This window comes from Chanodichthys erythropterus, chromosome 10 (genome assembly GCF_024489055.1).
Source record: "Chanodichthys erythropterus isolate Z2021 chromosome 10, ASM2448905v1, whole genome shotgun sequence".
In the NCBI taxonomy this organism is placed as follows: Eukaryota; Metazoa; Chordata; class Actinopteri; order Cypriniformes; family Xenocyprididae; genus Chanodichthys; species Chanodichthys erythropterus.
Genome location: NC_090230.1, coordinates 5,779,353 through 5,796,598, shown reverse-complemented (window position 1 = coordinate 5,796,598; position 17,246 = coordinate 5,779,353). Strand labels below are relative to the sequence as shown.

Sequence of the window (17,246 nt, the reverse complement as noted above, 5' to 3'; positions counted from 1 at the left end):
TTACTTGTGAAAAGCTATAAATAACATAACATATTTTAAAATATAGATAGGCTATGTTGCAGAAGCTTGTCTGAACTACTAGTTTTTTTTTTTATATGTTAATTCTTCCCATCAATGAAATAAACAGCAGGATCCCACTGTGATAACTATTTATTATTAGGATTATTATACGTGTAACAAACACAACCACTGTAATGAAAGGTGATTTATAATTACCGACTGTGCTGATCCCTGTTTTAGGGCATTGATTTATTTATTTATTTATTTTTTTACTTCAAAGACACTGGCCCTTTAAGAGAAACACGTCACAGAAAAGACCGGAAGAGGCACGCGGAGCTGCAATTATCAACACATGAAGTCATAACCCGTCATAAAGCTGCTTTCAATTCCTGCACAGATAACTGTAATGACGCTGCTGCTTTAAAACGCTTCAGCACCATTTAAGGGAACGTCTCGGCTGTTTAATACAAGATAATTTTAGTCCAAAGAACGAGTCAGACAGCTGAATATATTACAGTAAGTACTGCAGTGATGGACACTGGCCGTGTTTCAAAACTCAGTGAGCCGCCTACATAGACAACATGCACAGATGCGTTATGTTCATAACGCCTTTTTTCTGCCATACAGACAATATTATCAGGTGTTGTTTCTTTGGCAAAATGGTTTGGTGCTTTGATCAGATTGGTGTTTACTGTGTCCTCCAGGGTAAAACTTAGATATTAAATAAATATTATAAATAATAATAATAATAATAATAATAATGATAATACAGTAAAAAGAGAAAAAAAAATCAGAATATTGAATAAATTATTTAAAAATGCTTGAAGATTTATAAGTATTAAAACAAATATTGTTCATAAAGTGCCATATGGTAATTGCTTTTTGTATATATATATATATATATATATATAAAGCAAAATTGTAGACACCTTACATTAGCATTCATATTGCTGTATAGTTTTATTGTTGCATTAATTGTTTTATAATTTAAATTATTGCTGAAAAGCCATAAAATAACCTAATATTTTTAAATATAGATATGTTGTAGAAGCATGTTTGAACTGCTAGATTTTCAGTTTTTAAATGTATTTTAAATGTTATTATTACTATTGTTTTAATAATATTAATAATAGTAATAATAGTAATAATAATATTACTGTTATTGTTTATTGTTGTACAGATAATAACAACACAACAAAAGATAATTAAAATTAAAAATGATATAAAAATAAAAATAAAATAAAATGAGTATTTAAAAAATATATATTAAAATTATAGAAAATGATGTATTTATAATAATGCCTGAGGTCTTGATCAATAGCATGGATCAGTCTCTGTGAAGTTTGTGAAGTTGAGTTTAGTTGTTCTGTCTCGTCACAGGTCAATAATGAGTGCTGAAGCAGTCAGCTGTACTATAAAGTCACCTGTCGCACTGCAGATTGGAGATGCTGTATCTGATTCATCTCGCCCTGGCGTCTATATAACAGACATCACCCTTGCCGAGCCTGTGAACGTGAGTGTCTCTCGCAGTACATCAGTTCATAAAGGTTACAATATTATTGATTGACCAGTATGGGTTTATTAATGCCCGACAGAGGGGCCTTTGCAATTCAGAGGCCTGTTTCAAACAAACAGTGAGAGCCCCCACCCCCCCTTTAAAAAAGACAGACATTTGTATTGTATTGTATGCAATGCTACTGCAATTATTTAGTTATCTGTAATGTTAACGTTAACTCCTATTTCATTCTTAATAATAACATTTATAAATGCATTCTATCTACCACTATCCACGCATTACAATCATGACCGAAAACAAAATCAACATCCAATCTTCATCAATTCAGTCTTCCCCTCAGATAGCACCTTGGATAGCCATAATGTTAGGCATGAGAACAAAGAAATAAAAATGAGAGAACAGGAATTAGTGAGTTAATAGGCTACATTAAGAGGAAATATTTTGCACTTATTCCGAATATGACGTTTAGAACTTGGTTTTCAGGTAACTTCATGCTGCAAAAGCTTATCCAGCGATCTCATAACGTTGTGTTCAATTGGACATCTGGGCAAGTGCAGACAGTCTTTCTTGCAACATGGTGGACTGCAGGAATGATTTTTAGAAATATAGAAAAATTAATGGATGAAATGAAATGAAACTAAAACTGCCAGTAGGTGGCGACAAATCATTGTCTTTACAAGTGAGTCATTCAGTCATTCAGGCTCCATTTACACTGTCAGTCCAAATCTGATTATCTGTGTATCCAATTAGAATCTGATCTAAAATTATTGACTGTCCACATTGTGTTTCGCAACTGTTCAGATCCGATTTGTGTGTCCCATGTCGCTCTTTCATTTTGCAGAATATCTGCATTGGTTTCTATGGCAGTTACGTTGCATTGGTAAAGTATACGCCAGAGCCATTGGTATACGCCAACAACAACCGCAACACAGAGGGGTTTGCAATACAGATGTTGTTTTATTTACAACATGACAATGTGTAGCCGACACGCTGGACTACTGCATCTTATGAGGCAGAAACATTAGGAGGCTGGTATGCACGGCTTTATTCCTCACAAAACTGATTTCAGACATACTTTTGAGGCAGCATAAAGGTTGAATGATCTACAACAAAATAGAGCAAGCTTTGGTGATACAATAGTAATTTCTCATTAGAAATAACACCAAAAGTGGAAAAAGTTGGTCAAAAACATAAATTTTTACACAACTTTCAGACGCCATATATATTTTTTGTTCTACAATGTTGTATCGATAGGCTATCATGTTTGCCATAGTGCTGATGTTTGGGAAAACAGCATTCTGAGTTTTAAAGGTGCCATCGAATTGAAAATTGAATTTACCTCAGCATAGTTAAATAACAAGAGTTCAGTACATGGAAATGACAGTCTCAAACTCCATTGTTTCCTCCTTATATAAATCTCATTTGTTTAAAAGACCTCCGAAGAACAGGCGAATCTCAACATAACACCGACTGTTACGTTACTGTCGGGATCATTAATATGTACGCCCCCAATATTTGCATATGCCAGCCCATGTTCAATGCATTACACAAGGGCAGCCAGTATTAATGTCTGTATCTGTGCACAGCTGAATCATCAGACTAGGTAAGCAAACAAGGACAATAGCGAAAAATGGCAGATAATAACTGACATGATATCATGATAACATGATATTTTTAGTGATATTTGTAAATTGTCTTTCTAAATGTTTTGTTAGCATGTTGCTAATGTACTGTTAAATGTGGTTAAAGTTACCATCGTTTCTTACTGTATTCACAGAGACAAGACTGTCGTTATTTTCATTATTAAACACTTGCAGTCTGTATAATTCATAAACACAACTTCATTCTTTATAAATCTCTCCAACAGTGTGTAATGTTAGCTTTAGCCACAGAGCACCATCAAACTCATTCAGAATCAAATGTAAACATCCAGATAAATACCATACTCATGCGATTTGACATGTTGCATGACGAACACTTTGTAAAGATCTATTTTGAGGGTTAAATTAGCTGTGTGAACTTTGTACATGCACTGTTTAACACTAGAACCGCCACGGGGTAAATTTTACCCTTGGATGTTTTTCAAATGTACATAACAGGTTTTCAATAAAACATTCAAGTCTCCCACTCATTGACTTTTAATAAAATTGTGTAATTTACAATCCTTTGGTGATAAAAATTGTTTAGATAAAACCAGATCAAAAAACGGGGCATTTATACCTATAAGTGCCGCGCGGGTCAAATTTACCCACTATACAATGCCTGTATTTTCGCGCTGTCATTTTCGCATCCCCTCATGTTTAAACATTGTACATTGCTAGGCAACGCCTTTCACTCACTGAATTAGCATTCATCGGTTTCATAAATAAAGTCACAATGAGTAAAAGTCTATGATTTATGGATGCCGAAGAGGTAGAAGCCCTAACTGCCATGAATGAAGGAGAGTTTGATGGTGGTGAGATCAGTGACGCGTCCTGGGTCGGCTCAGCATCTGACGGCTCATCTGACAGCGATCCAGAGCCTCCGAGAAAAATTTGACTGTTCTTCAGGACAGGATTGTGAATAGTTACAGAGAGACAGCATCAATAAACTTTGGATATAAATAATTAAGGTGAAGCTGCGCGCTTGAATTTGTCATCGCATCATACATGCAGTGTGGTGAATTATTATTATTGTTCATTATTGTCTATAGGCTATTTTAGTAGGCTAATATAAATAACATGGGTTATCTTAATATATGATTAATTATAATGTTACACCACCCAAATATGTATTTACTTCCTTCTAATTCTCGTTGTCAGTGCAGACTTGTTTAGCTTGACCGTTATGAAAAGTGATTAGTAACCTGCATAAAAAAAGCCTTGAACATAAAACAACAGGACAAAAATATAGTTGATGACAAAACACAATAATTTCATGACTCTAGACACTTCTTTGTGAGGACAGTGACATAATACAGTGAAATAATACGTTATTTAGCTTTATAAAAATGGGTCTAATGTGCATGGGTAAAATTTACCCGCATGGCGGTTTTAGGTATACAGCGACCCCCGGCGGTTCTAGTGTTAAGGCAAGCGCGAGCTCCTAGGGTGGGGAGTGTGAGCATTTAAAGGGGCCGCAGCCTAAATCGGCTCATATTTAATGGTTCCCCAAAATAGGCATTTAAAAAAATTAATTAAAAAAAATCTATGTGGTATTTTGAGCTGAAACTTCACATTCACATTCACCTTAGACTTATATTACATCTTTTAAAAAGACGTTCTATGGCACCTTTAAATATAAGTTACTATAAATATTAAAAACTAGAACTCATACAGAGACATTTTTTTGCCCTATATATCTTGAATTTTGGGAGCCTTTTATTAATTTTGGTGGCATTTTTGCTCCCAAGTCCCAATAATTTCCAACCCTGGAGTGTACACGTTGGGATGGCGGGGGGTGGTGCTCTTTATCGAGCACAAGCAGATGCCCCTTGTGTTGCAAGGCCATAGCTAATGCTGCTACTGATGCCCAATATCTATATATTATTACACAGATTTGCTGGTATATCCCTTGTGCTTGCGTCTAGATTCAGGAAATCTCTTTCAAGAACTACTACACAGCATATTTGACGGTCCGTTTGCAGCAGAGAGAGGAGAGTTCTGCTAAGTGGGTCACTTGTTTGAGAAACTACTGCCTCATGGCTAATCCACACGCTGAGGCCGGATCACATGACTATTTCTCCATCTACAGACAACAGGTAGGACAAGGCCACCAAGAGAGAATGATAAACCAAAATATTCATAATTTGGAAAAGAGCAGCTTGAACATTCTGCTAAACTTATGCTTTTGTGCTCCATGGAAGAATAACTTGGGATGTCGATTTATGATCATTCCCATGATCGATCGTCGTTTAAATTAACGATTAATCATTAACCTTAATACTGCATGATGCATATACTGCAATGACATATAGTCACCGGCATGACAAAATGTGCAAATGATCAAAATACCAGCTTCCTCATCTGAATGAAAATGTTTTTGTTTTGTTTTTTACATACAAATAAAACTAATAGCAGGATTGTAAAATGAATCGATGTGATTATGATCATATGATAAAATGATGTGAGAGCGCCGTAGTTAGCCTATGTTTGGGATAATTTTACTTTAAATGGTGGTTATTTTTGGCTGTTTCATATCTTGTCATTATGGTGCTCATTGTAGTATTGTATTTTAAAACACAATCGCAAAGTTTGCAATTAACATTATTGTCATTCAAAGTAAAATGATCCCAAACGTAACTATGGTCCGTATGGCTGTGCCGGTCAGCTGCCACTGTGGTACGACATAACACATTTTTGCACATATGATTCTTTTTTTATGTAAATATTTTGAAGTATAAAGTTTTGTTTACAGGAGAAATAATTGGTTAGTTGGCAAAAGTTACATCGTGACCATGGAACATTTGGATTCATGTTGAATGATAGAGGTACGTGCGAGAGAATTGCAAGATATAAACTGCATTGTGAGAAATAAAGTCAGAATTGCGAGATTTGAAATCAATTTTCAAATTATGACAATTTATTTATGACAAATAGCTGTATATGTCATAATTACTGCTTTTGTGAGCAGGCAAAAGATGTGATATTTTTATTCTTTTTAAATTGTTTCCTCTAAGACAACACTAGAAACTGTGTCTGCAGGATATCTTCAGTTTTTCAATTAAAAACTCGAACCGTTTTGTCAGCCATCCCAGTATAATTGCAGCAGCTCGGGGAACATTTTGTTTGTCATCACAGTGATTTGGCCTATTTGTTGCTCTCCGGGGATCTGATGTCCCGGTCTTTGATCTGTGAGTTGCCTGTAATGACTGCTTTAATGTATTGAGATCAGGCTCCCTCGATGCTTTTTAGCTCCGTTTCAAAGACACAAAGATATTAGACGTGCGTCCTCAAGTGAACTCTCAGATGATTGGACGCTGAGTTCTGCACTGTATGGGCACCTTTAGTGTCATCCAATGAAATTTGCATTAAAAAACCCATCTGGGATGCCACATAGCTCTCACCCTATCTGCCATAATCTGTGTAAGCCATTTTTTGATGTCAGCAGACACTGGAATGATAAATAAATCTTTATTAACAAACGTAGAAATATTGAAAACAACATCATTGCGGGTCTTAACAATTATAAGGATGTCTTCTTACTTATATGAGCCTTACTGTGTCATTGAATTTAATAGGATTACTTCACCCAAAAATTTTAATTCTGTCATAATTTACTTCAAAATCTGACATTCTCTCTACTGTGGAACACAAAAGATGAATTTAAAAACAGTGCCAGCAAGACCTAAATAAAACCCTACATTTTTATATATATATATATATATATATATATATATATATATATATATATATATATATATATATATATATATATATATATATATATATATATATATGCCACATGTTTCATTTTTATGTGAACTAGCACAAATGTTTTAAAGAGGTACATGCTCAGAGTCGTAGTGCATTTACGTTGTTTCTCTGGAGACTGACTTCAAAATATCTTCAAATCTCTTAGAAAACAAGCAGATAACTTGCCATTCTTTGCAGCCTCTGTTACTCCTCTGCAAAAGTAATGTCTTCCAAGTGTACAAAAGTGAGACATTTTTGCTGTGTCACCATTTTTGGCCTATTCATGAAAATTGTTCTTTGAGATTCTGTTGGTTGGTGAAGGTCATGTCAGCTTCTTTGTTACTTTGGCTGTTTGCTCAAATTATTACTACTATGAAAAAAAAGGGCAATCTTTTGTTTTATATAATGAATTTATCCATGTATTGTCCATCTATAAATGTCAGTCTTATGGTATATACATTAGTATTCAAATGTTTGAGGTCAGTATTATTTTAAATAGATCAAAAGTGTCAGTAAAGACATTAAATGTTACAAAAGATTTCTATTCCAAATAAATGTTCTTTTGAACATTTTTCTATTCATCACTTGCTATTCATCAAAGAATCCTGAAATAAATAGGAAAACAGCTCAACTGTTTCCAACATTGATAATAATCAGAAAAGTTTCTTGAGTATCAAATCAGCATATTAGAATGATTTCTGAAGGATCAAGTGACACTGAAGACTGAAGTAATGACTGATGAAAATTCAGCTTTGATCAATAAATTACATTTTAACATATATTCAATAGTCACAATATTAAAGTTTTTACTATATTTTGGATTCAATAAATATTTTAAAACATTAAAAAAGTCTTACCGACCGCACTTTTTTGATCTTGTATTATATGTAATTGTGTTCATATTTTATAGGCCCCGCTATTCTGCATGACAAAGTTCTTTTCTGCTCTTTGCTTAGGGGTAAAAAGTTTTCAATTTTCAGGTTTCAAATTTCAAAATATGTGACTAGCGCTTTACTGTTAGCAAACATCCCATCCATGCTGTTTAGAGCTACACTCAGATTAATATGTTAATGTGTGCTGTTTGCTTTCCTCTCAGTAACAAAATAAAAACACAAAAATGACAGTGGTGAGAAAACAACAGTTAAGGAAGCATCTGATCATAGCAATGTGGATGTTTGCACAAGTTCTGCAATTCAGCACTGCAGTCAAATCACGTTTATTTATATAGCACTTTTTATACAGATGACTTTAAAGCAGCAGCTTTACAGTATTAAACATGAAAAACAGTGTCAGTGTCTCAGTTAGAATTACAACTTACAATATTATACTATAAAGCAGGTCTCCAGTGTGTTCATGTTTTTCCTCGTGGACGTCTGACTTCGACGGACTGAACAGAAGAAATTAACCTAAGAAGATTATTTATTTTCAAAGAAGGCAGGGCCTCAGAACAACACCCTCCAATTACGTAATTACCACAGACCAAATGGTACTTTGAAGGTGTTTGCCAGCTGCAGCGAACTTTTATGGAAAGTTCGCTTTAGCAAGCCGTTTCCCCAAAAAAACATACACCAAACGAACTTTGTTTTGGCCTAATTTTGTTTGAAATGACAACACACCAGTTTTTTCGCTGGAAGCATATTGGGGCCTTAATGCAGTAAACATAATCATTAGAGATGAAACAACAGTGTGGTCCCAGAAGATCTTTCCAGAGTAATTCTGTGACATGAACAGCTCTAAGCAATAAACGTATAGAAACAGTCTTAGTATCACTACTATCAGCTGAAGTAGAAAGAAGCTTTCACACTCCATAGTCATCAACCCGAATGCAAATGTCAATTGTTTCGAGCAATTTTGCAGATTACTACATGAAACTGTCTCTTTTATCAGGTTTTCATTCTGTCTAGTTAATTAAGGCTTTGAAATGCACATCCTTAGTGTCTCTGTTAAATTTCAACGTTCATTCTTAATTTAACCTCTTTTGTTTCTTTGATAGCTGCATGAAAGGCCCAAAATTCTCTCCCAACTTTGTGTCACTTCTTGCTGAGATCTTTTCTTCTCTATATTTGGCTTTTCAGATGTTGACGGAGCCTGATAATGTGACAACAGTTAGACTCATCTTGCGACAGCCCTCCTCAGAATGGCTCAATTTCAGCATTGAGGAAATTAACATTTACTCCTGTGCAAAAGAGGTATGTACATTGTCATTTATGTCACAAAATAAAAGGAATCGCAAAATTATGTCTGTAAATATATAATTTATTATGTGTAGATGTGTATGTGTGTGTAATATATATATATATATATATATATATATATATATATATATATATAATATATAATATATATATATAATATATAATATATATAGAGAGAGAGAGAGAGAGAGAGAGAGAGAGAGAGTTTTTGTCTTGTGTTATGTTTTTGTTTGTTTGTTTGTTTTCAGAGTTGATCAGTATGTTTGTTAATTTTTCTGTACTTAGAACAATATGTTCCTGTGTGGTTTTGTTTTGCTTTGGTATGTTTGAAGTTTGTTTTTTAATTTTGTTTGCTTTTCTGTGTTTGTTTGGAGCTTTGTTTTTGGTTTTCTCTTTCTTTCTTTTTCTTTCTTTCTTTCTTTCTTTCTTTCTTTCTTTCTTTCTTTCTTTCTTTGATGTTTTTGTTTTATTTTTTTTTGTTTTGTTTACATTATTTTTATATTTGTTTATTTTGTTTAAAGCAGTATTTTAACAAAACCTAAAGAGTTGCTTAGTATATGTGTCTTTTCAGTACTCAATGTATTTGTTTTGATTTATTTTTGGTTTGCTTGTTTTTTTATTTCTTTCTGCATTTTTGCTTGGTTTTGTTTTGTTTGAGGCAGTATTTCGCCAAACATTGTTCAGTGGATGTTTTTGTGTGTCTGTTTGTGTGTGTCCAGGACTCAGAGCGAGATGTTCCTGCCTGGTTATCCACTCTCACACCTGTAGAAGAACCTCTAGATTTGAATGTGAGTATTTTGTGTCTTATAATTTGTTGCATAATGCTCAACAGTGAATGAATATTGAAAATCTTGTTGTTTAACCCTTAAATGCCTACCTCGGGTCTTTAGTGACCCAGGTCGTCATTCACTACCCTCCTTCTCGTTCATTTTTTTTAAAGTTAGACATCAACCTTCTTGTTATTCCTCAATCAATTCATTATAAAGAATATAACAAGAAAAAAATAATAAAATTATAAAAGAATGCCTATTTTTGTATTATTTTTTTGTAAAAATTGTATAGGGTCACAAACGACCCGAGGTGTGTATGAGTGTATGTATATTTTTTCTTCACAACAATAATTGAATCTTAGATGAAGGAATAAGTGCAATTCACCTTTATTCCACAAGGTGGCAATGTCTGATACACAATGCTGAAGTGACGACTCATTCAGACAGAAAACAAAATAATAAGAGAAACATGAAATGGCTCAGCGATTTACTGCAGAACAAGTACTGAACGCAATCAAATATGACTGTAACTGTTACTGGATGGATCTGGTGAAGTTGTTAGTGATTGAAATATTGATTTTGAAGATGTTGAAAATTATATCGTTTTGAGAATATGTTTGAAAGCGCGAATGGGCTCATATTCGTGACCTCAAACATAAAACTAGCCTATTATTTGCTGAATTTACTGGGAAATGAGCTCTGACGAGGACAGTGATGATGGCATAAAACATCTGCTCGAATGGAGCCCTTCCAAGCTCCAAAAGGTAACAAAATAAGCTTTATTTTATTCTTCTGTACTTGTTACTCTAATGTCAGAGGAGTTTTATATTATCGCGACAGGTAGAGATCCATCAGTGTTAGATATAGATCCGGGTCGATAAAGACCCGAATATGTAAGAATGATTGGCGAAACAGTCATGCATTTAAGGGTTAATAGCATAGAGCTGGGCGATGTATCGAATGCTTTTGTCACGCGCATTTCTTCAGTAAAGCCGGTTCCCTGATTGCCGCTAAATCGCCATCACCTGCTTTCAAATGAAGCGGCATTTAATAGACAGAGCCGTAGTTCACTGATAAGACACGCAATATCGCGTTCAATATCGATATGTATCGCCGCCGATATTGAACGTGATATTGCGTGTCTTATCAGTGAACTACGGCTCTGTCTATTAAATGCCGCTTCATTTGAAAGCAGGTGATGGCGATTTAGCGGCAATCAGGGAACCGGCTTTACTGAAGAAATGCGCGTGACAAAAGCATTCGATACATCGCCCAGCCCTATAATAGCATATACAATGCTCCCTTTAAAGACTGCTAATGCCATTTCATTTAGCAGCACACAAGCATCTCTGTAGTTCCTATGTATTTATGCAGCTCTGAGGTGTTAATTAAAAATATTCCTTAAGAACAGAATGAAAAGATGATTATGGAAATGTATGAAACTCGCAGGTTGTTGTTTTTCAATAGCTGAGAATTAAGGCCATGTCCCAGTTCTCATTTATCTGTCATTTGCATTAGAAATGTAAGATGCTTGTTTGATGGCTTGAAAGTGTCTCTATAGCTTTATTGATGAACGCTTAACTTAATGTTTATTTAAACAGTTTCACCACCTGAAAAGCAAAGGAAGTAATCATAATTCATAATTTGTTGTTTACCAATAGTATTTCATTGGGGAAAAAAGACCTTTTCAGTGGTAACTATGAGGGGAATATGAGCTTGGAATTTAAATATTGTGTAAATAAGTTTTCATTTAATGTTAGGAATTTTCTGAACTTCTTATTGCTTGTAATTGTTATATTGCATTATACATATGGGCATGGGCCACCCAGCTTTGTTGATATAGACATTAAACAGGACCTGTTTAATGCTTTTTACATTTTCAACTTTCTTTAGTGTGTAATGTTGCTGTTTGAGCATGAAAAAGTTCTGCAAAGTTACAAAGCACAAGGTTTAGCCAAAGGCAGTTATTCTCTATATCATTGCTTACTGTTTCTGAACTCCCTGAAACGCCTCCACTATTATCTTGAGTTTTCTTCTGGGAACAAACACGTAACTATCCCTCATTTAAGTAATTCCCACCCAAGGCATGCAAACACACACACACACACACACACACACACACACACACACACACACACACACACAAAAAGATGGGACGGAATGGGGCTTGGTTGAGTTGCATAAGTGTGTTGAAACTTGTAGTTATGGAAAGGGGCTTGACATTTCCCAAACACGCTCAAAGCGGTTCACCAATCACAACACACTTGTCCAGCCGACCAATCAGAGCATATTGTGCTTTTCAGAAGGAGGGGCTTCATAAAGACCGGAACTAAAATGAGCTTTACTGGCAGACTGGGAAGAGAGGTGCTGCAACAATGTAAAAAAAAAATATATTGTTTTTTTTTTAAACATACAAGCATGGAAACCTATTCTAGTAAAGCCCAAAAACAAAACAAGGCTTTGAAAAAAGGCATAATATACCATCTTTAAAAACCCATATTGGTCTACCACCAGTAACATTTAGAGCAGGGGTGTCCAAACTCTGTCCTGGAGGGACACTTGTCCTGCAGAGTTTAGCTCCAACTTACCACAACACACCTGCCTGGAAGTTTCCTATATGCCTAAAAACCTTGATTAGCTGGTTCAGGTGTGTTTAATTGGATTTGGAGCTAAACTCTGCAGGACAGTGGCTCTCCTGGAGCAGGATTGGACACCACTGATTTAAGATCAATACTCTTAAACATTAAATGTTTTTTTGTGTGTGTGTGTGTGTGTGTGTGTGTGTGTGTGTGTGTGTATGTGTGATGCATACTCTTATTTGAAAATGAGTAATATACACTCCTTAGAACAAATATTTTTAAAATGGATTCTTACAATAATAATTATTCTCATCTCTATGGCAGTACTTTACTGCCACTTGCTGGTCAGAACTGTATCTATAACTCAACACATAAAAAGATTTTTCTCATTTTATTTAGTTTTTGTTCATTGTGTTTTGTTTTACTTAACACACACTGTCCTTGTTTGTGTTCTACATAAGAAAAATGCTAAACATTTGGAATGATATCAGGCTGAGTAACTGATGATGATTTTTGTTTGCACTATACCTTTAATAAAATGCTGCAGTTAATGTTTGTGTGTGTGTGTTTTGTGTTTTGTGTTGGTTGGTCAGGGACTTCCTGATCCAGAGACGGTTTCCTCCAGCATTCAGCAGATGTGGGCACTCACTGAGATCATGCAGGCAAGCCAGACTGCGGCTTCCATTGGACGTTTCGATGTGAGTTACACTATTTTTTACCCATACAATTCTCTTTCTTTTGAACTAAATTAACATGTTTTTTAACATCCAATTTCAGGTGGAAGGCTCTTATGATGTCAAATTACTGTCGTACACATAACGGGAATGCTGAAAACTGAACCATACTTTAACTTCATCATCTGTTTATTCAGTTTATAATTTCATTTCTTGAGATGAAACCACTTGCACTGGGAGAGTTTTATTCAATATTGGAATTACTTTTTATATATATAGGACTATGTGTTTTAATTGTTATTTTATTCTACTTAATATTTATTTTTAGGTTTCAGAGAATATTTTAAACTTACTTTACTTGACATAATTCTCATAAACTGCATTAGTGACTCTATAAAGCAGATACTTTCAGCACAGCATGATTGGAAAATTCATTGGTCAAAAGTTGTGGGGAGCCTGTATATTAAGTTGACATGTAAATTTTTAAGATTTATTATGTATGTATTTATTTACACATTTGTGATCCCCCATTTAATAAAAATAATCATCCATGCATAGACTGCAAATGTTTCTCATTCATCTTAAATTAGTATTATTTACAAACGACAGAGTCTATCTATTTTACTATTTTAAGTATGTAATTACATTGATGCACCGTTACGTTCAGTCTGAAGATTTATTGTCACATTTTCACCACAGAATTAGGATAGATAATCAAGCTGCTACTTCTGTCTAAAGGAATTATCCACCACATAATGCCAGACTAAATATTAAGATAATCTTCATGGTGAAATTTTAAAGTGAACTGCTCTTGCAACTTTTGACATCGTTTGATGTCTTTTTTTAAAATGCTAATAAAATGCATCTCACTTTGTGTTAATTAAAACTCAATGGACATGTTCATGGTTGCCAGGCAGTAATCAAGAGCAGCTCTGCTTCCTAATGCTAATCATTGGAAATCAATGGTCGGCGTCCAAGAGGAGCTTCCATCTGTCTCTGCTGGCATCTCGCACACATCCGAGAGACCATATCGTCTATGCAACATTAGCCTGCAAATGGAGCTCCGTGATTCTGTCCCTGCAAAGTCAGACAAAAAGATCTTCTTTGTGCAGAAACCAATGGCTAATATCCACAAGCTAAAGTGTCACTTTGAGTCATTTATTATCTGCAGTGTGATCCACAAATGTTAAAATATGATTATGATTTAAAAGATGTCAGAAATTTTAGGCTATGAATTTAATGTCTCATGATTAATTATAACTTTCAAACACATCAACTTAAATTTATCAATTTTCCTTACCATGACTTGCACGGTTCATCTGCTTGTCTCCAATAGATGGCAGTAGATAAACATGTTACTGATATAAAAATGCCTACATTGATACATTATTAACAACAAATAATCGTCTGCAAGTTTAGAGATAATGGAGATTTTAATTATTTCCCATAAAATAGTCAAGCATTAGGCCTACTCAGTTTCGGTTAACACTTGATCCGTTTTGTTTACACTACAGCTGTAGCCTATAAACTATATAGGCCTACTACATGTTCATTGAATGAATAACTTGAATTAATTTAAAGTGTTTAAGCTTTTAGATAAAAAGATTGTAAGACTGAGAGAAACATTTCAATTGTATGCAAACTTGTGTTATTGTTTTGTGGTTAATTATGTTAACCTGTATTGCTGGCTAACAGTTAGCTGATATTGTAGTGAATTCAAATGAAATTAGTTCACATTATTTCTAAATATTGTTTTAAAATTGGCTTACACAAATATTTGAATTACTGTAACGTCTCAGTTTTACTTGTCTTGGTAGGCTGATGTTATTCAGATCAACTTTGTTTTACTTACATTTACTCCATAAAGGTATATTTCACTGATATCACAGCTTTAAAAATGTACTCAATATTTATTAACAAAAAAAACCAAAAAAACAGTACATCATAGTTCAAGTTTTTAGAGTGCACTGCAGGCCTATATTTTGCATGGTTTCTCTAGTCTTATTTTATTGTGTCCAGTAGATGGCAGTAGTTAAACACGCCAAACAAAGAAATACTGACAGAAGCAAGATGGCCAACATTGAGAGACTGGTAAAATCTACTAAATACCAACTGTTAGTTTAGTGGTAATGAATGGATTTTATTTCACACAGAACACAGGCAAGACCCATTAGTCACCACATTAGGTTAAAGGATGTTCTGGGTTCAATGCAATTGAAGCTCTTTACAGGTTAAGCAGTATTGACAAAATTTTAGGCAGAATGTCAATTACTATTGAAAATAATTTCGACTAATTCTTACTTAAAATGGAAGTGTATGGAGGCAATTGCTCAATTGTAAGCATGTAATTGTCAATGTGTTTGTGCCTTAAATGCAGTAAATGCAGCTTCTATTGAACCAGGAACCCACTGTACCAGTATACTCCTTTAAAATCTTTATCAGTACCACATGAGAGTTGACAACACAAACTTCATGCAAACTGGACATTTACTGCTGGCAGATCTCGGGTTTAGCATTAGCAAATCTCAAAACACGACTAGGGAAGTTTAAAATGCATTTAGCTTTTGCATTATGCATTTCAGTCTTCGAGTCTCAAGTGGATGTGTGAAATTAACTTTTGCAAGATTCCAGCCCACAAAGGGAGAAGAAACTTCACAAATGACCTGTATTCATTCTGCTGATTAACTAAAATTGCAGATGGACAATAACTTACACCAGTTATCCTCTTAAATCTTAAAATGTTCTTTGGAAGATCCTTATGTTCCTCTTCATAGTGTCCATGTACAATTTCCAATTTCCAAAAATGACAACAAAACCCCATAAAAGTACCATAAAATGTGTTCTTCTGTTTAATATTTTCCATCTTTGAAGCTATTTAATAGTCTTCTGTGTGGAATACACCAAGTAGTATAGAAATATGGTCAAATATATGTGGAACTACATATTATAATGTATTTTTTCCCCTCAAAGTCTATCAAACCGAGCAAAGAAATGGTAAAATTTCATCTTGTCTTTCCTGTGGCTAATACTCTGAGGTGTGAATTAACACATAGTTTGTGGCACTGTATAAGTCATTTGAATAGGAATTGATAGGGTGTCCTTTACAATAGGTCTTAATTGGCATTTTATCCATTTCAGAGGTTGGCCAGAGGACAACTATCCATCACTGAGAAGCAGAACATCATCCTGAATGGGATTTTAATTGAAACCGAATTACTGAGAGACTTGTACTCTACTGACAGAGAAGATTTGTCTGGACTCTGCTGACAACTGGTATTTGAATTCAATATTGACACGACTTGCGCGATTGCACTTCTCAGGACGACAGATTAACTGTGAAGAAACAATTAGTTTCTGCATTAAAGAAAACTTCTGCTGAAAATGAAGCAATTATCTTCCCCTGCAAACCCATCAGGTCCTTTAATAAGTGGAAAAGCGTGAGGCCTTTGACCAGTATTTAGTTCACACTTGGTTTGCTCTCAAACAATAACCTAGACCATTGTTGTCTGAATTTAAACAGTAAGAGAAATGCCTTGGAAAAGCAGCAGCATGCAAAATGTTCACCACCGGTTGATGTCCGTTATGCGTAATGGACCTGAGCATGCGCCTCAAGCATCATGACAGTTTATTGTGGTTATACCAAGTAGTTATTCCCCAACAGGGAGCGTCTAAATGGCAAGGGGTTGGACACTTTGTGAGAATAAAGCAATCCATTCGCACCCTGTAAAGAAGACCAGACTCATTCAATTCAAGCAGCTCAGACAAATCTTTTACACTTAAATTCCATCAACTCTTAGACATGTCTGGCTCCATCAGATTTTCAGCTCTCTTTCAGGTCTTTTTGGATCCTGAGCTCATGTGAGATTCAATTCAGTTCTTTCACATTTTTACTAATAATTCATCTTCAATCTCTCTCAAATCTTCAAAATCTCGAACTTTAGAATCTTAAAAACTAGAACTATATTGATACCAATTAAAGTTGTTACCAGTGATGAGCGCTTTAGAAATGCTTCGTAAGGCTTCAAAACCTTTGTTTTGAAAATCATTTGTTTTGAACCAGTGATTCAGAGCACGTATCAAACTGCCAAAGTCAGGTGATTTCAGTAAGCGAGGCTTTGT

The 17,246-nt window shown here is 34.7% G+C and overlaps 1 protein-coding gene across 1 annotated transcript; it reads left to right on the top strand.

Moving 5' to 3' along the window:
* The first annotated feature begins 329 nt into the window (after nt 1-329).
* On the top strand, nt 330-13,676 carry nicn1 (nicolin 1). Its single transcript, XM_067398521.1, has 7 exons — nt 330-516; nt 1,381-1,513; nt 5,085-5,255; nt 8,985-9,098; nt 9,824-9,892; nt 13,047-13,151; nt 13,231-13,676. The coding sequence occupies exons 2-7, from the start codon at nt 1,388-1,390 to the stop codon at nt 13,270-13,272; spliced, it is 627 nt and encodes a 208-aa protein (XP_067254622.1). The 5' UTR covers nt 330-516; nt 1,381-1,387; the 3' UTR covers nt 13,273-13,676.
* Nucleotides 13,677-17,246: the final 3,570 nt, after the last annotated feature.

Bases quoted from the DNA above. Each gene is read 5' to 3' on its own strand.
- nicn1 (XM_067398521.1), top strand. From the start codon at position 1,388: ATGAGTGCTGAAGCAGTCAGCTGTACTATAAAGTCACCTGTCGCACTG. The intron at 9,099-9,823 runs GTATGTACATTG...GTGTGTGTCCAG, and splicing joins TTTACTCCTGTGCAAAAGAG to GACTCAGAGCGAGATGTTCC. The intron at 9,893-13,046 runs GTGAGTATTTTG...TTGGTTGGTCAG, and splicing joins AAGAACCTCTAGATTTGAAT to GGACTTCCTGATCCAGAGAC.